We start from the raw sequence: 27,314 nt of genomic DNA, 5'->3' as shown, positions 1-27,314 counted from the left end.
CTTGAGATAACACTTAGCCTGCATTACCTATGATCCTATAAAATTCTCCTCCGGTCCGTTATCTAATGCAATTTGGAATTCGTAAACATCGGATCAGCGGATGTGCATGGTGTACGTTGGTAGAATACAATCGCTTTAACCCCATCTATGCATGAAATAGTTAATAATTGTCGGGGGTAAGCGGCAGCGCTAACGGTTCTCTGTGGGTTTCCAAGGCAGACAGTGTATAAAGGAAGCTATTCCGTGCCGTGATAAATTTATGCATAATTAGGATTCACAACAAAGAGACCCTCTAGCTTAAGGGGGGGAACTTTGGGCGGGCAAGAATTGTTACCGTCTCTGTAGGTTTGGTTAAATATGTACATTTATGCTGTGAAAATATATGTTTTATTAAGGTACTTGTAATTTTACTAGGTGGATATAATGGCATCTATCCGGAAGACTAGATTATAGAGCTCATGTGCTATTTGGGAATTACCAAACTGTGTAAATGCATGAGGTCCCATGAGGGTGAAATGCATTGGGTTGGAACGTTTTGCCATTTTATATACCACAATATTAATATAACAATATAATAATAATAGGATCATAACAATAGGACTAAAAATTAATTAACATCTTGTATGTTTAATAAGAAAAATTGAGCAAGATACATGTGTCCTCCCCTGCTGCGAAGAGGGGACAATCAAATTTTGGCTAGTTCAAATTGACAAGAGAGTTTGCATATTACTGCTTGTACAATACTTTAATCATTAATTGAAATTAATTATATGTTAACATTTTTATATAAATATGAAAAAATTCAGGCCTCCCATTAAGGATTCTCATGGCCTGGGGCATAGTAGTTACAAAGAAAGTCTCCCACTCTGGAGGACTTGTCCTGTCCTGCATTACATAGACAATGCAATGATATGAATGGACAATGTGCAATGCTTATTCTCTCCAATGATGGCGCTGTAGTAAAGACATTGAGAAACTCCTTTCTCTGTATAGTGGCCAGTCCTGGGAACTGCAGCTCAACTCCTACTTAAGTAAAGCAAAAACGGCACCACACTAGAGTGCTGGCCAATGGGGGTCCTTTTTGTTGTACCCCCACTAACCCGATCCTATGGATAAGTAGTCAATATCGTAAACATGGAAACCTCCTTTAATACAGGAAGTGTTTGTGAAGAGCAAAGAACTCCTCTTGTTATATGTCCGGTTGTTCCTGATTCATGCTTATCCCCTATTAATAGCAAGATCATGGATCCCCTGTATCCCTTTTCTAAATGAACCTATGGGTCCACAGTACTGCTGTATTCATCTTTATTTTACTCCTGTAGAGAAGCCAAGTCCAGAGCTCCTCTATATTATTCCTATTGAAAGGCAGTGTAACTTCAAGACTGCTCCTCTCTATAGAATGGGGTACACTGGACCCTCTCGGAGGGGCTCTCAGTGTTAGGTCATCTACCAATCAGACACTTATTCCCAATCCTGGAGGGTTTTCTTAGAATTTGGAGTAGCAATACCAGATACACCCCTTTTCTTTGTCAAAAACCAGTGTGAACATTCATCTAGATTTGGTTTTGCTGCTTAAAAAGGTTGTACCAAGTTTGATTGGATCACACCGGCTGATTGTTGGTGTGGACATGTTCATGTCCATGTAGTACAAAACATGGCAAACAAATGTAAATCTAGTTTTCCCTGTTGTATTCACTATTAGTCATTCCAAAATAAGTGACATACAGAATCTAATACCACAAGCTCTTATGTTCATGATGACTAACACCATATCTGATCATATTCATGCACATATTGTTTCTATGAACGTTCACCCCCGATGAAGTGACATCATTCTTTGGGCCTCCTACACAAACATTTTGTTTGGATAACTGATAGCTTGTGTCTCCCTCTACATCTGTCTACATCTTATAATTATAATAGTGAGGACCTGGCTGTATTATACAGGATAAAGGTCCACAATGTTTTGTAGGACAAAATCCTTTTACATATAGGACCATACTATTGGACAAAATTAAAGTGGTAAATGGCCATTTAAGATATGATGGGTCAGATGTCTCTTATCCGAGGTTTAACTACCAATATGGCAAGTTAGATGGTTCTTATCCTAGGGTTAGCTACCAATGATATTGTTGTGATACTTTTTGGTAAATTAAAGTTGTTACCTATCAGGAGCTAAAGTATCTGCAATGGCCAACCAAGGTATCTACTCAAGATCCTCCTGTAGCTTTAGAGACAGTGGTTAGGAAACCCTGATGAGGACCATGCATGATGGGGAGAGAGGCCAAGACAGCCATAATAATCTCAAAGTATATTGATATTCTTTAGCTAAAATGTGGATTAAAAGTAGGCAAGCTAAAAAACTGTAAAATGGTAGGAAAGTAAAAGGGATGTTCCCACTGGTAAAATTTAGATAACAGATCAGGTGTTCCCATAGGTCCAACTTTAGTAAACAGATCTGGTGGTCCAACAGGTCAACTCTAGTCAGAAAAGCTTGTGGTCCCTCTAGTCAACTTTACTCAACAAACCTGGTGGTCTCATTAGTGAACTTTACTCAAAAGATCTGGTGGTCCAATTTTTCAACTTTAATCAACAGATCTGATGGTCCCACCTGTGAACTTTAACCAATAAAGCTGGTGGTCCCACTAGTCATCTTTACTTAACCCATATAGTGGTCCCAATTTTCAACTTTAATCAACAGACCTAGTGGTCCAACTTGTGAACTTAAGTCAACAAAGCTGGTGGTCCCACTAGTCAACCTTACTCAACAGATCTGCTGATCCCACATGTCAACTTTAAATAACCAACCTTGGCTTCCCACAGGTCAACTTTAGTCAACAGATCTGGTGGTTCCACTGATGGAACTAAAGCCGAGCGCATGACACTTGCAGTCAGTGGCTGTGTGGGCATGTGGCATACTTGTGGCTATAAGCCAACTATTTCTGAGCCATCATGCCAGCATGTCTCTGCAAAGCCCCTGACCAGTCATATGGGCAGACAGTGTCCTAATTTGTGCAACACCTTTAAACAACCTAATAACATAATAATACAGTGTTATATGTCACACAAAGTTTGTGAAACACTGTACAATCCCTATGTGCAGTGCAATATCAGCCATCACTAGTTGTCACCTTTGGAAATTTAACATCTGTTAAATTAAGATAAGTCGGAACAGGCTGAAAAAAAGACTATTTAAAGATTTCACACAAGATACTTTAGGGATATAAAGATATTACTTAACTCCTGCTGCTCTCTTATATGTAAAAATTCTTATATCAGCTCTCGTTTTACATTACCATTGTCTAGGGCAACATAATCCAGTCAATAATATGGGGATAGTGATGTAATGATGGGTCAGTGTTATCTATATATTGGTCATTGTACAGGGAGGGGGAAGAGATAAGCTGTGACATCATCTATTGTCAGTAGTGATGTAATGATGGGTCAGTGTTATCTATAATAATAATAATAATAATAATAATCTTTATTTATATAGCGCCATCAAATTACGTAGCGCTTTACAAATCATAGGGGACATATACAACTATATTACACTACAAAGAACAAACAGTCATATGGAACAATAGGAGTGAGGGCCCTGCTCACAAGAGCTTACAGACTATGAGGATGATATCTATATAGAGGTCATTGTTCAGGGAGGGGGAGGAGATAAGCTGTGACATCATCTATTGTCAGTAGTGATGTAATGATGGGTCAGTGTTATCTATATAGAGGTCATTGTACAGGGAGGAATAGGAGATAAGCTGTGACATCATCTATTGTCAGTAGTGATGTAATGATGGGTCAGTGTTATCTATATAGAGGACATTGTACAGGGAGGGGGAGGAGATAAGCTGTGACATCATCTATTGTCAGTAGTGATGTAATGATGAGTCATTGTTATCTATATAGAGGTCATTGTACAGGAGGGGGAGGAGATAAGCTGTGACATCATCTATTGTCAGTAGTGATGTAATGATGGGTCAGTGTTATCTATATAGAGGACATTGTACAGGGAAGGGGAGGAGATAAGCTGTGACATCATCTATTGTCAGTAGTGATGTAATGGTGGGTCATTGTTATCTATATAGAGGTCATTGTACAGGAGGGGGAGGAGATAAGCTGTGACATCATCTATTGTCAGTAGTGATGTAATGATGGGTCAGTGTTATCTATATAGAGGTCATTGTACAGGGAGGGGGAGGAGATAAGCTGTGACATCATCTATTGTCAGTAGTGATGTAATGATGAGTCAGTGTTATCTTTATAGAGGTCATTGTACAGGAAGAGGAGATAAGCTGTGACATCATCTATTGTCAGTAGTGATGTAATGATGGGTCAGAGTTATCTATATAGAGGTCATTGTACAGGGAGGGGGAGGAGATAAGCTGTGACATCATCTATTGTCAGTAGTGATGTAATGATGGGTCAGAGTTATCTATATAGAGGTCATTGTACAGGGAGGAGGAGGAGATAAGCTGTGACATCATCTATTGTCAGTAGTGATGTAATGATGAGTCAGTGTTATCTTTATAGAGGTCATTGTACAGGAAGAGGAGATAAGCTGTGACATCATCTATTGTCAGTAGTGATGTAATGATGGGTCAGAGTTATCTATATAGAGGTCATTGTACAGGGAGGGGGAGGAGATAAACTGTGACATCATCTATTGTCAGTAGTGATGTAATGATGGGTCAGTGCTATCTATATAGAGGTCATTGTACAGGGAGGGGGAGGGGATAAGCTGTGACATCATCTATTGTCAGTAGTGATGTAATGATGGGTCAGTGTTATCTATATAGAGGTCATTGTACAGGGAGGGGGAGGAGATAAGCTGTGACATCATCTATTGTCAGTAGTGATGTAATGATGGGTCAGTGTTATCTATATAGAGGACATTGTACAGGGAAGGGGAGGAGATAAGCTGTGACATCATCTATTGTCAGTAGTGATGTAATGGTGGGTCAGTGTTATCTATATAGAGGTCATTGTACAGGGAGGGGGAGGAGATAAGCTGTGACATCATCTATTGTCAGTAGTGATGTAATGATGAGTCAGTGTTATCTTTATAGAGGTCATTGTACAGGAAGAGGAGATAAGCTGTGACATCATCTATTGTCAGTAGTGATGTAATGATGGGTCAGAGTTATCTATATAGAGGTCATTGTACAGGGAGGGGGAGGAGATAAGCTGTGACATCATCTATTGTCAGTAGTGATGCAATGATGGGTCAGTATTATCTATATAGAGGACATTGTACAGGGAGGGGGAGGAGATAAGCTGTGACATCATCTATTGTCAGTATTGATGTAATGATGGGTCAGTGTTATCTATGTAGAGGTCATTGTACAGGGAGGGGGAGGAGATAAGCTGCGAAATCATCTATTGTCATTAGTGATGTAATAATTGGTCAGTGTTATTTATATAGAGGTCACTGTACAAGGACCTATTTTCAGTAGTGATGTAATGATGGGTCATTAGCTATATAGCTTGTGTTAGCAATAGCCTGGATGCCTGTGCATGATCAGCGCTGCTTATGTTTCTGTCATATTTGGCCTGATGAAGACGCCGATCCGGTTTTGTCATGTGTTGCCAAATCATTAAAAAAAGATTTGTGTTCTGTATCTACCCATTGTGTGGTGCGTCTATCAATAACCCCTGTTTTTTCCTATTCTGTGTGACTATATACAGTGGGCACTTTCCAAACCAATTTAGACCTTGACTATTGTGATAACTTCATTGCATTTAGTGTTGGACTGTCCCACCAGAGAAACAGAGGATCCTCCGATGGGCACAGACTCTACTCAAATACTGCACCACAGAGGTTCAACAAAAGACAACTCAATTTGGATGCAACTAGTGTCTATTCTATGGGTTTATGGAGGGTGGATACCTAAAACATATTGGGGCAAAGCAATCAAGCTGTCTGAAAGTCAGAATATTTCTAGTTGCCCGTGGCAAGCAATCATAGCTCCCTTTTAAAATATTCATGAGCCCTGGTAAACTGAAAGCTGAGCTGTCATTGGTTGCCACTGAAAAGCCAATTTGCATAAAGATGGATAATTATTTTTCTTTAAAATGACCCATCTCTGTAGAAACGGAACTGTATATCTGCAAAGTTTATAAGGTGACTACACAATACTTGTTCTACTCAATGGGTGATTTGGTTAGTGGTAGACTCCGTTTAAAGGGAACCTGTCATCAGAAACTGGCCTAATAAACTACCACCAGTATGTTGTCTATCAGCTTTACACCTTACAGATCATGTTTTTTCATGGCGCAGCATTGTTCCATCACCCAAGAAATCAACTTTGAAGAGAATTGTAAATTAGTAATATAAAGTCAAGGAGGTGGAGAGTTTAACAATCGAGTCAAGCTCTCCCTATCTCTTCACACCTCCTCCCATGACTTACATCATGCACCAGACCTCAGGAGATCTGGTTAGTGATTTCTCTGGGTGCAGGGCCATCAATTGCAGTGACAGTGCTTTCTGAGACAGAGAGGTCTTGACTTCAGTATTAAACTCTCCGCCTCCTTGACTTTATACAATGAATTTACACTAACTTCAAAGATGATTTTCTGGATAATGCCACCACCCTATGCAATGAAAGAAATGGTTGGTGTTCAGCTGCTTGACAACATACTGGTGGTGATTTATTAGGTATATTTCTGCTGAAAAGTTTCCTTTAACATTTCTTCCATGGCTTTTATACTAGATTAATTTTATTTAATAAATCTTGGATTGTGAGTCTTTGTTCTGTTTCATGGCACATCTTATGCCGCATTGGACCTACTGTATGTATGGACATGAAATATTTGCTTTGTCTGTGGATGACTCCTATCCCGTGTAGTGAAATGGTGATTGACACCACTGCTTCCCATGAGGATCCGGAGCTCACATTACAGCAGCGGCTGCATCCTCATGTTATTGAACATCTCCCCAGCCTCTGCAGAAATTCGACATTTTCATGTGCCTTCTCATATTTGATCATCTCAGTAGCTCGTGCTCTTTGGTTCGGTAATCTGATGCAGGCAACATAATAATATTGAATGTCAGAGTGTGTCTAAATATAATCCTGCAGATTCAGGGAATATTTCTGGGAAAGGGTCAGGTTAAATAGATAGGAAGAAATAAGCAATTCAAATAAAGCCGCTTACTAAACTGATGAATACATCTCTGTGCCCATGGAAGATGCTTCTCACATAAACTGGATGAACAGATTGCATAATAGTTGTGTTGTCCTCCTGCATTTATTATACTGACTGATCTCTAGTGACCCCTCTTTCTTCATTCTCCACTGTGTGATTGTGTAGACAAGATTAAAGCAAATCTACCACCAGGATGATGGATTGTAAACCAAGTACACTTATATGCTGGTGCATGCCCCCTCTTGCAGGATCTGCTCTGCTCTTCTTCTAGCGTTGTTTTTAAAAAAAAAAGGCTTTAAAATTATGCAAATAAGCCCAAAGTGCTGTTAATTGAACCAGGTGCACCCAAGGCTCATTTGCATAATTTTATAAACATGTTTTTGTAAAAGCAAGGGGATCCTGTCAGAGGGGGCATACACTAGTATGTAGGTGTGCTTGGTGTACAATCCTTCATCCTGGTGGTAGATTTCCTTTAAACAAAATATCCACTCATTGTTATGCTATTTAAATAGAGTGGTCCAAATATATGTGATAATTTCTTACTGCATCTTTATAGTGATTTGAGATGGTCAGATTTTTGGCCACTGGAAGTAAACCATGAAACTTTCTAGAGATCTAGAAAACAGTGAGATATGGATACAGAAAGTATATTTAAAATATATATAACTTTTTATTATACAAACAATAACATTTATTTGTTGAAATGGGACAACCCCTTTAAGAACTTGTTCACCTGTAAATGAGGAGACAGTTTCCCGCTGGATGTTCTTGAAGTATCTTGACTTTTCTGAAGAAAACCAACCATGAACCCCTGTGATCGATGTGCCTAGGTGTGTGTAGCTGATGTATAACTTGATGTATATGGAAAACTTCATGCCTCTAGTCAAAGTTGAGTTGAAATAACTCTGCATTAGTCACATAAGTGTTTAGCCTTATCCCGCGGAACATATTTTATGTCTGTGGAGGGTTCCTGATCCATGTGAAAAATTGTACGAGTATCATGTGACCTATTGGTGTGAATGGGTCCATGAAACTATGAATCCTAACCGGGATTATTCCCAGCTGCAGAATACATACCCCAAAATCTAAGGTTTTCTTAGAGCAGTGATGGTGAACCTTTTAGAGATCGAGTGCCCAAAGTGAGACTCAAAAACACACTAGCTTTTTCCAAAGTGCCAACACAGCAATTTAGGCAGTAACAAACTTATTGCTACCAGAATTTTTGAGCTCCAATCCAACACCTTTTCACTCTTTGGACAGGACCAGGCAGCACAGGATGGGTCACTTTACAATATCAGGGCACTACTTGGACTGCCTGAGACTGCAGGAAGATGCCATGTCTGGCAAACTCTGTGCCTGGGAGACAGCCCGAGTGCCCACAGAGAGGCCTCCGAGTGCCATCTCTGGCACAAGTGCCATAGGTTCGCCACCACTGTCTTAGAGTATATCCCAGTTAATAGACAAGTGCAGCATCATAATCTGATAAACATGTTCCATATCTCTCCATTATACTTATGAAAGTTATAATATAGTTTTTTTTTTTTTAGTTCTAATTTTGACACAATTCAAATTTTTTAGTCCCTAACCACAGATCAAGAACTAGAATATATATTCATTACACGTATGACAGAGGTTAGATACCTTCTTATCAGAATGGGTCTTATGATGAATAAATGATGAGTCTGGGCATGTTCCTCCAGTGCAGGTCCGGTTTCATTATTTATTAATAGCAAATTGTGTTCAGCTAACATCACTGATCGAATTTACCAGGATGAGAAGTGACTATATGGAAGGATATATAATTGTATCTGCTTAGCATATTTGGGCTCATTTACTAAGGGTCACGGTGCGAACTTTAGTCGGACTGTGCACCTTTTTTGGGGCTAAAATGGCTTGCACAGGTATTTAATAAGTTTATGTACTCGGATTATGGAATACACAACCTTTATTGTGGCGCAACTGCGTTGGCTTCCATGTGACACAAATTAGGGGCCGTGCCGTCAGCCAATCCAACTGATTCGGACCGAGAACGGAATTTAACTTTTAAATAGTTTCGCAAACCCTTTGTTTAAAATGCACCACAAAAAAAAGGTAAACTCTGTTGGACCTGAGCTGGGAAGCGACACATTCATGATTTCAGGTGCACGATCTTAGTGAATCGCTGCATGGTGCAGTATAGATGGACAATGCAGGTTCAGTGAACTCCGGTGACCCTGTACGTAAATGTGCCCCATTATCCTGAAGAACAAGCAAAATAGGATCATATTTCAACATCCCTTTTTGAAAAATAGACAGGAATTTAGACCATATTGATTGTCTAGATCTTTTGGTGTAGAGTTATGACCAATCACTCCTGCTAAATGGTCAGCTGATCTTGATAAAACACATCTGGTATGTATGACTAACAGATTGAATGCATCACAAAAATTTGATCGAAACTTGATTGATTGTGTAGGACCTTCTTATTTACTTAGAAAAAAATGGCAAAGACAAAACAAAAGCGCTCATAGGGTAGTATTGCTTCATTACAGGTGTTTTGTATGGTTATGTGGTTGCTCACCTGGTCGAGTTGTGCTCAACAAGGCACAACTCTAGTGTTAGTTTGAGGTGACTGTGGTCAGTGGCAGCCGATGTTTCAGTGTGTTCTCAGTGTGATTTCCTTTGCTCTGGATTGATTGGGATACCCTACAAGTTCTTCTTAGATTATGCCAATGAGTCCATCCTTTCTAGGGTGCACATCATTGAATATTATTTTTATACGTGTGTGTTTCCATCAAATAGATTATGCAACCCAATAAAATGGAGAAAGAAAACTCACTAATCCCCTCCCACATTTATGCCAATGCATCTGTGGTCCCTGGCTAATCTACGTTTGCCCACCACCTGTGATGTCATGTTGACACAAGAACAGATGGCCATCAGCAATTGGCTACAGCCATGTTATCTCTGGTACGCAGTGAGCAAACAAGAGTGGTACCTGAATAGGTGTAAGAATACAGGGCAGTGGTGGTAAACCTGTAGCATGGGTGGCACCCAGGCTGTTACCCCAGTATGCACAGTAGGGGATTCTAATATAGGAAACCAACAAATTTTATAGTCAATAAACATGTACTCAAGAGACATCTCAGGACCTCTTAAGGTCCTTCAAAGGTCCTGAAACCGTAGATTGAAAACAGAAGGGACACATCCTTCATTCTCCAATTCTAGTACCATATGTAGGGAGAGAAGGGGCTATAATATTCAACACAGGGCACATGACAGTATTGATCCGCCCTTGAGTACACAGTTCTTCAGGCATGACATCTTCCTCTAGTCCCAGGCTGCCCAGGACATGCTATGTTCAGTGCTATTTCGAAGTGACACATCCTGGGCTGCCTGGGGAGGCAGAATGATCAAGTAGGTGTAGAAAGTGCTGTATTATCATTGGAGTTTATCATTGTTAATCTGAATTTCCCCTCCTTCTTTCAACTGTATTGGCTTCCTCCGGATGCCGATACAATTGAGAACTGTGGCAGAAAAAAATTAGCAATAAGTTATGACTTAAATTGTCTAACTGGCACTTTGTGACAAATAAGTGTTTTGAATGTAGTTTGGGCACTAAGGGGCACATGTATCATAGTTTTGTCTCTCCGAGGTGAATTTTAGAGACTTTTGGCGGATCTTTTTTGCCCCTTACGTATGATCCTGTCTTTTTACTTGTGATACATGTTCAGTTTTTCCTATCCTGGCAGGCGCAAATTTTGGCTTCTTTTTGAGACTTTTTGTTGCAAATGTCTCAAATCCACATGGACACAAGTCACGTGAGGGGGTTATATACAAAAGTGGACCCTACTGATAATTTGGGATTTAACATGTTGCATTTTTAATGCATTTTGAAACCTATTACAACAGCTGAGGAGAGTTGATTTTCCTGATTACATTACTGTTAACATTTGAATGCATTAACATGGCATTTATATTGCGTTTTGTAAACGCAAATGTTAACAGTAATGAAATAAGGCAAATCACCTCCCCTCAGCTGTTGTAATTAGTTTCAAAATGCATTAAAAATGCGATTAGACCGCTACGCGTGACCTCACCCTTAGAAGTAACCAATTTTTTTTAAAAATGCAAAAATTTAAGAATTTTGACAAAAGAGGTTACTGTGCAAAATGTTAAACAGTTAAAGCATGTGAAATAATTCCAATTTACATGTTAAAATCGGGTCCATGAAAAAAAAAATTCCTTGGCACCTGCCCTGGACCAGGTGCAGAATTGCGCCAGAAATGGTGCAAAAACGGCAAAACGGCACAAAAACGGCAAAATGGCGCACGGAACATCTGGAAAACAATCATACATAAGGCACACAAAGGTGCAGACAAGGCGTAATTGAAACAGAACAGAGTTAAAAGTCGCACAAATGGTGCAAAAATGCCAAAAGTGGCTAAAATTTGACAATTTGCCTAGCTGAATCTATGATACATGTGCCTCTCTAAAATATTGCTGATAGGGTCAGGTCCTTTTATATTGAATATGTTTAATCAGATGTTCATAAAAAAAATGTTATGCTGTTGGATAAGTCCATATAGAAACAGGTTCAGTTTCCAAGCAACACTGGCTGTTACTAGCCGAGGGCAATGTGACGTAGGAAGTGAATATATGGATAGGGGACTTGTTATGTTTCTAGACAGATGTGAGTTCAAATTCTTTGTTTTTTATACTTCTAAATTTAACCTGATTACGGTCGTGGCTCATTGTTCACTGTATTTTGTGCTGTATGTTGTTGTGTTATTCTGATGCAATTTTTTGTGTATAATGGCAGCAACCTCGCAGATCAATTTATCGATTATCTCAGCGTAAATCTGTCTAATGTCCTATGTCCTGATCTATATTGGCAGGAGAAACAATGTGTGTGTTGCTAATGTAACCAAATAGATAGTTGAAGCTTATAACATTATTACTAAATTAACTCCAGTGTAGATATTAGGTACATAAATGTAACAACACAATTGCATTAATAGTGAAATTGCTGCGTTCAGTTACAAGAATCATGAAATTACCTGAATTATTGGCTTGATTACTAATAAAATGTAGTCTGGTTATTATTTAAGTCAGTATTATAGATATTATAACACAATCCACCTAAACTAATAATACACAATAACACAAACAGTTGTAATGTTCACGGCTTTTATTGATTAAATATCCCATATGAGGAGGCAGTACATAAACCTCTGTGTTAATTGACTTAATGAGCTTATTGGCAAATAATGTTTTATTTAGGGTGATAAGATTAGAAGTGTGGGCTTTACAGGACATATAAAGGCACACAAAACCTGGTTACTTATTAATCTATTCTTTTCAAGAAGGAGAATTACTTTCAATTTGTATTCTGCGTATTCTGTTGTATTCTGCGTAACAAATTGCGCTTCATAGTGATGTTATTTAATATTCCATGCTGTGTCAGTATGGCATGGGTCACTACAATAACGGAGATATTACAGTTTGTATTGTGTTTTATTAAATTTGAAAAATTAAAACATTCTACAAAAAAAATTCTTCATTTTGCAATCGTCTGGCGCTAATAACTTTTTTATCCGTTTGTGTATGGATCTATGTGACATGTCATTTTTTGAGAGATGAGCTGATGTTTTCATTGCTACCATTTTGAGGACTGTATGACCTTTGGATCACTTTTCATTAAATTCTTTTATATTTAGCAAAATGGACATTTGGACGCTATTTTCCGTTATGGGGTTAAACGCTGGGAATAACCGTTATTATATTTTGATAGATCGGATATTTTAGGATGTTGCAATACCTAACATGTTTATGATTTTTACTGTTTATTTATTTTTATATCAGTTCTAGGGAAAGGGGGTTGATTTGAATTTTTTGCGGTTTTTATTTATTTATTTTAACTTTTTTGTTTCTATTTTTCATACCAACCACCCTAGGGTACTTCAACCCTAGGACGTGTGACGTACTAAGGGGTTAAACACCTTCAAATCGAGATAATTATAGACTGTTGCCAGTAGTGGATTATAATATAGATGGCTGGGGCGGTAGCCTGGGGTCTAAGCCTTCTAGAGGGTCCATAGCCAACCAAGCCACCCACCAAATTTTATACTGAGAAGGTCCTTCACACTTGAAATCCTCTTAATTTGTTCCTGCTCACAATACGCATGTCCTCCAAAGGTCCTGAAACCACAGATTGCAAGCAGGCAGAAGGGACACATCCTCTATTCCACAGAAAGCTGATTCTAGTACCATATGTCGGAGGTGAATTGCAGAATTGTAGGAACTATAATACTCATACAGCCCGGGAAGTAGTGGTCAAAATATTCCTCCTTATTAAAAGCATAAACAGTAGAACTGTTGGTGTGTGATAAGTTAGAATGTGTCTATTATTAGGCCAAATTTTAATAGTATTAATATAATGCAAATGTCCAGGTAATTGGTAACTGGTTTGCATACTTTATCATGTTGTGACACATTTGAAGTCCATGCTGTTAAAACTCAATAGGCACCAATTCATCCAATGGAGGCATTTTGGCCTCAGCTGCTTTGGTATACATTAGTATACTGTCATGGGTGTCCCTGCCATCCATGTCTCGGATCGCAGGTACACCCATGCCCCTCTCCGTGGTGGTTGCCGTCCCGGTCCCCACTTACCTCTCCACCCTCCTGCTTCTGGGTCTTCTCGCCACAACCCGCAGCGGACTATGTTACTGGCACCCACCATCAGGACGCCGGAGTTTTGTTTGTTATTTTGTTATTCTGATCTATCGGTTGTCTGAGGACTGCACAATCATACTCTCCTGATGAACCCAATAAATCAGTGGGGGAAATGCGTGCATGTATCGAGACAGGGTGCATGTAACATAGATAGTGTGCTTGTGACGAGTAAGAGTGCATGTAACAGCTATGTGAGAATGTGCTAAAATAACAGAGTGACAATGTGCATCTGACAATAATGATGTACATGGATAAGAGGCAGTGTGCAGCGTGTAGTGAGATAGTGTGCATGTAAAAGGTAATAAAGATACTAGGCACAGCTACATAGCGCATACAATAAGAACAATGTGCATCTGAAAAGATTGATATACATGGGTAATGACTGCACAGTGAATGAATACTTACCTGTGTGACAGATAGGGTTTCTGTGATAGTTAAGATGTACACGGTTTTGATGTGCATTTAAGAGACAGAGTATATATATATTGAGCTCTCGTGCTACAGAAATGACCTACCTGGTACCCCTTAAGTTTTTGGGTAGGCTTACATATACATGTACAAGAGCCATTGACTCATCAAAGACTCTATGAGTGATGTTATTGGGGCCGATGTAGGTAATTTTGATATAATTGTTGGTTTGTCTCTTTAAATTTTTATACTAGATGTCTATTAAAAGTTAAGTTTTATCTTTAATCCATTTGCTCAGTGAACCTTGTTAATTACTCAAACGGTGATCTATATCATTATTCTCGGTGACCTTAAATGTGACATAAATGCGTGGCCAGGGGCAGGTGAAAACGCACCAAAATTTTGCACCATACTTACCAGCATACTCTATCTTTTTGCGGCTATGGAGCGGACCCTTCCATGTGACTATTGCCGTCTATGGGAGGGGTGTATGTATGGCCTCTCGTTTGCGGCCATACATACGCCCCCCTCCCGTTGTTGTGAATGTAGCCTTAGACACATTTAGTAAATACGCTCCATTGTGTCTTATATCCCCATGCAAATTATAATACAATAATTGGGGGAAAGTTATAATTTTTTAAAATTTATCTACATATATATTTTAGTGTCTGAGGTAAAGCTGTTCCAGTCGCCCATGACAACCAATCAGAGTTCAGCTTTAATTTTATAAACAGCTGTGGGAAAATAAAAGCTGAGCTCTGATTGGATGCCATTGGCAACTAGAACAGATAAGCTATTTGATAAATCTTCCCCCAATATCCCAATGTCATATTTGCCAATTGTGGGTGATATCATGTACATGATGCATTGTTATGTCTTCATAGTGTTTATTATCTATCATAATCTTGTGTTATTTTTATTGTTTATTGTGAAGCAGTTAAAGCAGCCTTGCCAATAACTGGATAGGGGGGATAAGCATCAGATGGCTTGGGGGTTATAGATAAGACAGGCCTGTAAATGCTGGGTATACTGTAACTGGCGCCATACATACACTTCACCCACAGAAGTGAATGGCGCACTTGTTAGGCATGAGCCCTTCATTTTAAAGAACGCATATAAAAATTTTCATTTTGAGCAGTAAATGATAATATTTTGGAGCACTGACAGAGAAACACAAATATCTTTACTCTCTAGTAAAAGCCTTCAACTCACTGCAGCCTTGTAAGGAGAGGATCCAGCTGGGAGCTGTCCAGCATCCTGGTGCTGAACTATCTGCTGGCCCCTGACAGATACTTATTATCATGACATATATCTGGCAGCCAAACACAAACTATCCCAGCCCCTAATATGTACTAGACTATAGTGATCAGACATAAGGCAGGATTTATGTACATTTTCATATAAAAATAAAAAATACCGTATACATTATATTGTTTTGTTTTAATACAAAAGGGAAGTGTAACCTGAAGCTTGTGTCTATTTCACCCATTGGGGCACATTTACTTACCCGGCCCATTCGCGATCCAGCGGCGCGTTCTCTGCACAGGATTCGGGTCCGGCTGGGATTTAAGATGGTAGTTCCTCCGCCGTCCACCAGGTGGCGCTGCAGCGCCGAAAATAATCTTAACGCCCCGGAATGCACCATCCCATAGAAGGTGAAGGTGAGCGCTCCCCAAGCGACACATTTTCGGTTTTTAAATGCGGCGGTTTTTCCGAATACGTCGGGTTTTCGTTCGGCCACGCCCCCCCGATTTCTGTCGCGCGCATGCCGGCCCCGATGCGCCACAATCCGATCGCGTGCGCCAAAAACCCGGGGCAATTCATGTACAAGCGGCGCAAATCGGAAATATTCGGGTAACACGTCAGGAAAACGCGAATCGGGCCCTTAGTAAATGACCCCCATTATGTTTCCTAAAATGAATTCATTCACTTTAGGGTGAAATTATACAATTCTCTAGCTATGCAGAATTTCCTTCATTTTTAATATTAAAAATATATACCATATATACTCGAGTATAAGCTTAGTTTTTCAGCACAAAAATGTGCTGAAAACACAAATTCGGCGTATACTCCCCCAATGCTGGCTTTATACTGGGGCAGGGGGCTTGCTATATACTAGGGGATATGGGCTGGCAGACTATATACTGGGGGGCAGGTGCTGGCTATATACTATGGTGCAGGGTCTGGCAGGCTATATACTACAGGGGACTGGCAGGCTATATACTAAAGGGGACTGGCAGTCTATATACTAAAGGGGACTGGCAGGCTATATACTAAAGGGTGCTGGCAGGCTATATACTGGGGGGCAGGTGCTGGCTATATACTATGGGGCAGGGTCCGGCAGGCTATATACTGGGGAGGCTGTGACAAAATGCATTTCCCACCCTTGGCTTATACTCGAGTCAATAGGTTTTCCCAGGTTTTTGTGGTAAAATTAGGGGCCTCGGCTTATACTTGGGTCGGCTTATACTTGAGTATATACGGGTATATACATATTTTTGGAAATTTAAATTGGTCAATGAGATAAATAGTCTAATACAGGTGGTAAATAAAAGCCCTTGTGTCTAAACCAATAATGGAGACAGGTAAGCTGTAATTCACCAGGAAAGGCTTATTTTTTCGAGTGTTTGATGCAGCACCTAGAATTACACCTTGTCTGCAGAATGTGCTGCTAACAATTACATATTGTATAGGGATAAATCAGAGATTCAAAAGATCAGGCAATGATCATGAACTAACTTGTTGTCCATTGTCCATACTACATGTACAGCACTGCTATCTACCTGTACCACATGTGCAGCACTGCTACCTACCTGTACCACATGTGCAGCACTGCTACCTACCTGTACCACATGTACAGCACTGCTATCTACCTGTACCACATGTGCAGCACTGCTACCTACCTGTACCACATGTGCAGCACTGCTACCTACCTGTACCACATGTGCAGCACTGCTACCTACCTGTACCACATGTGCAGCACTGCTACCTACCTGTACTCCATTTTCTGAACTACTGAACTGCTATCTACTTGTACTCTATGTACCATACTATTCTCTACCTGTACTACATGTACCATACAGCTCTCTCAGAAGGGAGAGGAGAAAAAAAAGTGCAAAGGGCGGCACTGCTAACACCAAAATTAATAAACACCTTCTGCAGACCAGAGGCAGGAGACTGGGCATTAGGGAAAACAAAGCAGTCCAGGGTGCACGTCCAATATGTGCAGACAGATGACACAAAACAAAAGAGTGAAATGCGGCACTCACAGGGATGATGTGAAAATGCTTCCTTTATTATTGTAGAGGTACAGAGCAGAATGAGGAGCTGCCTCGCCATACAGCTCTCTACCTGTACTACATGTACCATCCTGCTCTCTACATCTACACCAGTTACTGTATTGCAGTCCACTTGTACTCCCTGTACTGTACTGCTCTCTACCTGTACTATATGTATTGCACTGCCTACTACTTGTACTCTATGTCCTGTACTGCTCTCTACCTGTACTCCAGTAACTACTGCAGTCCACCTGTTCTTCTTTTACTGTACTGCTATCTACCTGTACTCCTTGTACTGCTCTCTACCTGTACTACATGTACCATACAGCTCTCTACCTGTACTACATGTCCTGTACTGCCTTCTACCTGTACTACATGTCCTGTACTGCCTTCTACCTGTACTACATGTACCATCCTGCTCTCAACATCTACACCAGTTACTGTATTGCAGTCCACCTTTTCTCCTTGTACTGCACTGCTATTTACCTGTACTACATATACTGCACTGCTATCTACCTGTACTACATATACTGCACTGCTATCTACCTGTACTACATACACTGCACTGCTATCTACCTGTACTACATACACTGCACTGCTATCTACCTGTACCCTATGTACCGTACTGCTATCTACCTGTACTCCTTGTACTGCTATCTACCTGTACTACATATACTGCACTGCTATCTACCTGTACTACATACACTGCACTGCTATCTACCTGTACTCCTTGTACTGCTATCTACCTGTACTACATATACTGCACTGCTATCTACCTGTACTACATACACTGCACTGCTATCTACCTGTACTCCTTGTACTGCTATCTACCTGTACTACATATACTGCACTGCTATCTACCTGTACTACATATACTGCACTGCTATCTACGTGTACTACATACACTGCACTGCTATCTACCTGTACTCCTTGTACTGCTATCTACCTGTACTACATACACTGCACTGCTATCTACCTGTACTACATACACTGCACTGCTATCTACCTGTACTACATACACTGCACTGCTATCTACATGTACCCTATGTACCGTACTGCTATCTACCTGTACTCCTTGTACTCTTGTCTATCTACCTGTACTACATATACTGCACTGCTATCTACCTGTACTACATACACTGCACTGCTATCTACCTGTACTCCTTGTACTGCTATCTACCTGTACTACATACACTGCACTGCTATCTACATGTACCCTATGTACCGTACTGCTATCTACCTGTACTCCTTGTACTCTTGTCTATCTACCTGTACTACATATACTGCACTGCTATCTACCTGTACTACATACACTGCACTGCTATCTACCTGTACTCCTTGTACTGCTATCTACCTGTGCTACATATACTGCACTGCTATCTACATGTACTACATACACTGCTCTGCTATCTACCTGTACCCTATGTACTGTACTGCTATCTACCTGTACTCCTTGTACTGCTATCTACCTGTACTATATGAACTGCTCTATGTACCTGTACTACATACTTTGCACTGCTATTTACCTGTACTACAAGTTCTGGACTGCTGTACTCCATGTACTGTACCATTTAAAATCACAACTTAGAACAGTCATATGTAGTGTTTTACCAGCCATCAAGGAGAGACAATGTGAGGACAATGTTAATGATCTCTATATTATTCGTATTTATTACATTAAGTTATAGGGCTCTTTTACATAGAGAATCAATGCAGAACATCAAGGGGTCGTCAATGGCAAGGATAATAAATATTTATAATACTAAAGTGCTCAATATCTGCTACTTGTCTTGGTTTATATATTCTTTCTGATCGCAAGTCTCTGAGGATTACACTAATTTAATTGGTCTCTTTTTGCATTGATCCAGTACAGATCCTTGTGTCATGTCAGGCTGTACAGAACACATTGCTTATTTTCGCAGAGGCTGAAGATACCATCCATTATTTGTAATGAAATGAATTTAAAAGCATACAGTCCTTGTAAAATATTTAGGAAAAAGAGAAAAAGAATCTTGTCTTCTCTATATGTTTGAAATGAATTGTGCTTTAGCTGCTAGTGATGTCTGCCTCTATTTAAAGGGGTTGTCTAGTTTAAAATATCTCTCTGATTTTCAATCTTTATTGACTGTGGGTTACCCACTGATTGGCGCATGCGCAATGCAGAGAGCATATGCAGCAATGAATGTCTATGAGGAATGTTTCCTATGTTAGTAACGTGTCCTTTCTACTCCAATTTGAATTGGTTTCTTAGTGGTTTAGAACTATGTGACTTGTAATGATGTAAATTTGGGACCAGTTATTAAAGGGAACCTGTCACCAGGGATGTCATTTTAGCAGCTGCAGCCTGTGTGTGCCTGTGTCTCCTCATGCATTCTACATCTCCTTCACACCATCCCCTGCCTGCCCAATGCACATGACAATGGGGAGGGGGGGGGAGCTGCATGAATTTGAAGGACAGGAGACTGACACAGGCACATATAGGCTGCAGTTGCTCCCTCCTCGGGGACTCACCACATACTGCTGGCAGGGAGTCAGGTAATGTGAATTAAACTTATATAAAGTACTGAAATGATTCAGAATGTTGACAAAGGCATTTTTAAAATCAGCATAGAAGAGGCTAATGCAGGGGTCTCAAACTCGCGGCCCGCGGGCCAACTGCGGCCCGCGGGACAACATTTTGCATGGAGAGGGCTCACGGGCTGAGCCCTCTCCATAGCCGGTAAGTCTTTGCTGCATATTGCAGCAAAGGCTTACTGGTAACACCCGCGATCGGTGCTAGCACCGATCGCGGGTGTTTTTAGAGCGTGGGCTGCCGGCAAAGCTGCCGACAGCCTCAAACAGATAGCGGCGCATGGCGCCGCCATCTTACCTGGGATCGCCGCTCCCCGTGACGTCATCGGGGGGCGGCGATCCGTCTCCATGGTAGCCTCGGGTCTTCCGAAGACCCGAGGCTATTTCGTTTTAACCCCTTCATTACAATGTGCTGATAGCACATTGTAATGAATGAGGAGGAAAATCCCCTTATACTGCCATACTGTAGTATGGCAGTATATGGTAGGATCGATCAGACAACCTAGGGTTAAAGAACCCTAGGGAGTCTGAAAAATAGTATATATAAAAATAAAAAAAAGTTTTTAAAAAAAAAATTAGAATAAAAAAAAATTAAATTTCAAATCACCCCCCTTTCCCTAGAACTGACATAAATATAAATAAACAGTAAAAATCATAAACACATTAGGTATCGACGCGTCCGAAAATGCCCGATCTATCAAAATATAATAACGTTTTTTACAATGCGTTTTACCCCGTTACGGAAAATAGCGCCCAAAGTCGAAAATGGCACTTTTTTGCCATTTTGAAAAATATAAAAAAATCTATAAAAAGTGATCAAAAGGTCGTACAGTCCTAAAAATGATATCATTGAACATATTATCAAATTTCGCACTGAGCCCCTGACTGGGCTCAGTGCGGTAGGAGCTTGGGACCCCTCGGTACACAGGACGCGTTCATAGAGAAAACACGTCTCCCAGCTCGGGCTTTCCTTGCGCTGGGAGACGCCATGACATTTGAATCTGAATAATGATATTTTGTAAGCGCATTTTGTGTGGAAAACTTGATGCGGCCCAGCCTTACCCAGAATCTACCTCCAGCGGCCCCCAGGTAAATTGAGTTTGAGACCCCTGGGCTAATGGAACCTGACAGCAGCTAAAAATGAAATTCCTGTTGACAGGTTCCCATTAGCCTTTGCTACACTGCACATCCATTGATCGGACATTTATGTCCTCAGGGAACATCGCTTCTAAATTGTAAGTTATATTGATGTGATACGATTGTGCATATAAAATAGCTTATTTTATTAGGAGAAATGTGAATAGTTTTGCCTGCAGGCCTTCCATATATATTAACAGCTCTCTCTCATACTCATAGTCTGCTGGGTCTGCAATGTATGTGTAGAGAATGGAAAGAGAAGAAACACATTTCTATTTATATCCCCATAATAAAAGAATCGGGAGCAAGCAATCCCCAATAATGACTGTTTTAGCTTCTTACTTAAGATTTATTTTTCCTTTATGTGCATTTACTGAGGATACTAACTCCTAATCCATTTACTATCTGCAGAGAGAGCCCGGGATTATCTGCACAAAACTGGAAGGTTCATTGTGATTGGAGGAATCATCTCTCCTGTCCACGACTCCTATGGGAAACAGGTACCAGCTCTTGTATATAGTGTTTTATATGTCCAGGGTGGCACGGTGGCTGAGTGAGTAGCACTTCTGCCTTGCAGCACTGGAGTCCTGGGTTCAAATCCCACCCAGGTCAACATCTGCAAAGAGTTTGTATGTTCTCTCCGTGTTTGTGTGGGTTTCCTCCGGGTACTCCAGTTTCCTCCCACACTCCAAAACATGTTGTTAGATTGTGTGCCCCAAGGGGACAGGGACTATGTCTATGCATAAGTGTAATAAACCATCAATATTACTCAGACATTGGGGGTCATTTACTAAGGGCCCGATTCGCGTTTTCCCGACGTGTTACCCGAATATTTCCGATTTGCGGCGATTTTCCCTGTATTTCCCCAGGATTTTGGCACACGCGATCGAATTGTGGTGCATAGGCGCCAGTATGCATGTGACGGAAATCGGGGGGTGTGGCCGAACGAAAACCCGACGGATTTGGAAAAACCGCCGCATTTAAAAAAAAAAATTTGCGGGACTCGCGCTTACCTTCACCAGGAATAGGCTGGTGAACTTCAGTGCATTCCGGCGGGCCGGTGATGCCACCTGGTGAACGTCGGAGGAACTACCTTAGTGAATCGCCGAAAGACCCGAATCCACCGCAGAGAACGCGCCGCTGGATCGCGAATGGACCAGGTAAGTAAATGTGCCCCATTATATTTTCAGTATGGGAGTCAACATTATGCCGTAAAGATTTTTATCATATTGCGGTCATACATTAGGGCATGTTATAGATTGTATAGAATGAATGGTATTAACCCCTTAACGCTGAAGCCACTTTTCACCTTCCTGACACGGCCCATTTTTTAAAATCTGACATGTGTCTATTTAAGTGGTTATAACTTTGGAACGCTTTAACATATCCAGTTGATTTTGAGATTGTTTTTTCGTGACATATTGTACTTCATGCTGGTTGAGAAATTTAGTCAATATATTTAGTATTTATTTATGAAATAAATGGAAATTTGGCAAAAATTTTGAAAAAAACAATGTTTTCCAAATTCAAAATTTTCTACTTTTTGGAAAGTTGGTCATATCACTAAAATAACTTGATAACTAACATTTTCCATATGTCTGCTTTAACTTGGCATCATTTTTCAAACCTCTTTTCCTTTATTTAGGATGTTAGGAGGCTTATAACTTTAGGTGCAATTTTTCAGATTTTCACGAAAATCATCAAAACCTACTTTTGGAGGGTCAGTTTAGTTAGAAGTGACTTTATAAGGCCCACATGACAGGAAACCCCCACAAATGACACCATTTTAGAAACTACACCCCTCAAAATATTCAAAACAACCTTTGGGAATTTTGTTAACCCTATGAGCATTTCATGAGGGTGAAAGATAAATGAAAGTGAAATTAGAGAAATGTAATTTTATCTTACTATAGATTCATTGAACACTAAAATTTGCACCTTCACAATGGGTTAAAAAGGAAAATGCATTATACAATGTTGAGGGCAATTCCTCCTGAGTATGCAAATACCCATTTTGTCACTGTACCCTGCTGTACGGGCACAGGGGGGCACTTGGAATGGAAAGAGCGTTGTTTTGTTTTTGCAGGGCAAATATGGCTGAAAAAGTTTTCACGTGTCAGGATGCATTTGGAGAGCCATAATGGTACCAAAACAGAGGAAAGCCCCAACATGAGACACCATTTTGGAAAGTACACCCCCTGGAGAGTTTAGCAACGTGTAATTTGTGTATTTTCCCCAACAGGTGTTTGATTCAATTAGGCCCCAAAACGGAAAAAAGGTGAAAATTTTCTAGAAAAAGTCACTTTTACCCCAAATTTTTGTAAGCCACAAGGGATAAAAGATGAAACAACCCCATAAATGTGTAAAACTATTTCTCCTAAGCACAGAACTGCACCACTTTTGCATGTAAAGTGTTGTATGGGTACACAGTAGGGCTCAGAAGGGAAAGAGGGGCTTTGGCCTTTTAGAAGCCAGATTTGACAATCATCCTTTACATGTGTCAGGATGCATTTGGAGAGCCCTAGTGGTACCAAAACAGAGGGGAACCCCAACAAGTGTCACCATTTTGGAAAGTGCACCCTTTGGAGAATTCAGCAAGGTGTAATATGTGTATTTTCCCCTACAGGTGTTTGCTTCAATTAGGTCCCTAAAAGGAAAAAGGTGAACATTTTCCCAAAAAAGTCACTTTTACGGCTAATTTTTGTATCCCATAAGGCATTAAAGATGAAACAACCCCAAAAAATGTGTACTAGCATTTCTCCCGAGTATAAAATTGCCCCACACATGCAAATAAAATGTTGTATGGGTACGCAGTGAAGCTCAGAAGGGAAAGAGGGGCGTTGGCCTTTTAGAAGCCAAATTTGACAGACATCCTTTACATGTGTCAGGATGCATTTAGAGAGCCGTAGTGGTACCAAAACAGAGGGGAACCCCAACAAGTATCACCATTTTGGAAAGTACACCCCTTAGAGAATTTAGCAAGGTGTAATATGTGTATTTGTCCGTAAAGGTGTTTGATTTAATTAGGACTTATATAGATAAAAGGTGAACATTTTCTTATAAAGGTCATTTTACTCCTAATTTTATATAGCCACAAGGGATAAAAAATGCAATAACCCCCCAAAATGTGTAAACCTATTTCTCTCAAGTGTAGAAGTACACCACATGTGTATATAAAATGTTGTATGGGCGCACAGTAAAAGGAAAGGGGAATGTTTGCCTTTTAGAAGCCAAATTTGACAGAAATGTTTGACATGCATTTGGAGAACCCTAGTCGTATAAAACAGAGAAGAATCCGAAAAGTGACCCTAATTTTTGAACGCACACCCCTTAGAGAATTTTGCAATGTGTAATATATGTATCTGCCCCTACAGGTGAATGATCCAATTAGGCCCTAATCATTAAAAAGGTGAAAATTTTCCTATAAATGTCACTTTACCCCTAATTTATGTAAGCCACAAGGGATAATATATTAAATAACCCCAATAAAGGTGTAAAACTATTTCTCCCGAGTGTAGAAGTACCCCACATGTGCATATACAATGCTTTATGGGCACACAGTAGAGGAAAAGAGGGAGGTTTGTCTTTTAGAGGCCAAATTTGACAGAAATCCTTCATATGTGTCAGGATACATTTGGAGAGCCGTAGTGGTACCAAAACAGAGCAAAACCCGAAAAGTGACCCTAATTGTTGAATGTACACCCCTTGGGGAATATAGCAAGGTGTAATATGTGGTGTAGTGTAATACACGTGGTGAAATGAGCATTTTGAACATACAGGTGGTTTCCAAATACGATGTGCAATGGAGTCCAAGATGGAAATTTCAATTATTTCTGGAAAGTTCAGTGCCCGTTATGTGGCGCCCCTTATGAAATAATGGAGGGGTATAGGGAGCAACGGGACATAACAGTTGTTATTATTCATTTTACCGAAATTAATTCACAATAGGTTGGGCGTGAATTGTGAATGTCTAGTGTATAAGGAGGTAGAATATATCAAGGGACCAACTAAACTTTTGTCACTCTGGAGTTGTCGCAGGTCTCTTAGTAGTATGTAGTGTCCATCCTTAGTATATAGTGTCCATCCTTAGTATATAGTGTCCATCCTTAGTATATAGTGTCCATCCTTAGTATATAGTGTCCATCCTTACTCCTCTTTTGGAACAAACTCTTTATTGAGTCCTACCTTTAGAAGCAGCAGAATTCACCGGGAAAATGCTGTCCTGGCAAAACACAGGAACATCTAAACCAGAGGTACTGGGGCCCCGTCCTTCTTGTCCCAATATTAGTTTCCTAATATCTTCCTCTTGAAAACGGAGAAATGATACGGCAGGACATGCACATTGGAACAGCTCGTAAGAGTTGTACAGCATCATCTGTACAATGTGCACGGCCAGCGCTTTTGTACCATATCTTCGTTTTTCGTAGGGAAATTATCGCCAAGTGTTGCTCTTATTCACCCTAGCGATGCCCATTGTGACGAATATTGCTGCTTTTGGCTGGACCAAATCGACCAGCCAATAGCGGCAAACATGGACAGAGGGGGGCAACAAAACCCCTCTGGACCGCAAGGCACAATTGGTGGCTTTCAGGAACAGCCGCCACCCTGCCCCGATCACCGTGTCTACAGACACGGTGATCGGTATTACTGACGTCATAAGTAAATTCGCTTCTATTGGCTCGTCTGAATTGATGAGCCAATAGCAGCGATAATAAACTGGGGGGGTGTGGGGAGGACGTAACCCTTCTGGTCCATGGGGCAGGATGGATGGCTGTGAGGAACAGCCGCCGTCTTACCCCGATCAGTGAACAGCCGCCGTCTTACCCTGACCGGTGTTGGCAAGTCACTACCCGCCGCACCGTTCTATAACAACGCTCGTTGGGAATAGGCTATACAATCTTTATTTATTTTTTAAGCAATTTAGACAAATAAGGGCTTATTTTTTGCGAGACGAGATGCACTGTAAAAAAAAGCTTAATTTTAGTGGGTTTTTAGCTTATTGAAGCAATTTTATTAACTTTTTACGTGTGGAGGAAAATAAAATCATCAATTCTTGTTTTGGATTTTTAGCATTTTTTTTGGGGGGGTGTTCACTGTAGCATAACAATAATATATTATCTTTATTCTACGGATCACTACGATTACGGTGATACCTCATTTATATAGTTTTATTTTTATTTGTCCAATTTTATTGAAGGAAAACTAGAATAGAAAAAATTGCATTTGTTTTAGTATTGCCATTTTTATAGCGGCATAATTATAGTATTTTTTGGTTAACGGAGCTGGTTGTAAGCTTATTTTTTGCGTGACAAGTTGCTCTTTTTATTGGTATCATTTTGGTGCTTGTAACTTTTTCGGATCACTTTTTAGAACATTTTTTGTAAAGCAATTTGATAAAAAGTTTTAATTTTTGGCAAGTTTTTGGGTTTTTTTTTTTACCACGTTCACCGAGCGGGTCCAATTATGATTAGGATTTATTGTACAGATTGTTACGGACGCGGCGATACCAAATAAGTGGGGTTTTTTTGTGATTTAGTGTTTTTTATACTTTATTACTTGTGTAAAGGGAAATGTGGTGTTTGGGGGGACTTTCACTTTCTTTTATTATTTATTTTTATTGTAAATAACCTTTATTTATTGTTTTAACTTTTTTTACTGTTCCTGACATCTAAGCTTGAACAAGTGATCTTCTGATCACTTGTTCAAGCTTTTTTACAGGTTACACAGTGCAATACAGATGTATTGCACTGTGTAATGTAAGACACTGAGCATGCTGCGCATGCCCAGTGTCTTACAGCCAGGTCCTGCCAGGAGGCACGGACCCGGCTTCCGGAGGAAGATCTCGCAGCCCCGGGCACCGGCAGTCCCGGGGCTGCGATCGGAGCAGCGGACCCCCCCGGTAAGCGCCGCGGGGGGGTCCGATTCAACTGTAATTAACTTTAAATGCCTCTAACACGCCGCGGTCAGCGCGACCGCGGCGTGTTAGGGGTTAACACCCGCGATCGGAGTAATCTCCGATCGCGGGTGTTAGAGGCGGGTGTCAGCTATAACATA

At 40.4% G+C, this 27,314-nt stretch overlaps 1 protein-coding gene across 1 annotated transcript in view; it reads left to right on the top strand.

Moving 5' to 3' along the window:
• The window catches only part of NMNAT2 (nicotinamide nucleotide adenylyltransferase 2), a 44,159-nt gene that overhangs the window by 543 nt on the left and 16,302 nt on the right, over window positions 1-27,314 (top strand). The window contains exon 2 of the mRNA XM_072128691.1: window positions 21,672-21,760. Within this exon, the coding sequence (XP_071984792.1) occupies window positions 21,672-21,760 (89 nt within the window). The remainder of the gene's footprint in view (window positions 1-21,671; window positions 21,761-27,314) is intronic.

The sequence above is a fragment of the Engystomops pustulosus genome, chromosome 10 (assembly GCF_040894005.1).
Source record: "Engystomops pustulosus chromosome 10, aEngPut4.maternal, whole genome shotgun sequence".
NCBI classification, from domain to species: Eukaryota; Metazoa; Chordata; class Amphibia; order Anura; family Leptodactylidae; genus Engystomops; species Engystomops pustulosus.
This window is presented reverse-complemented; position numbering and strand designations above follow the sequence as displayed.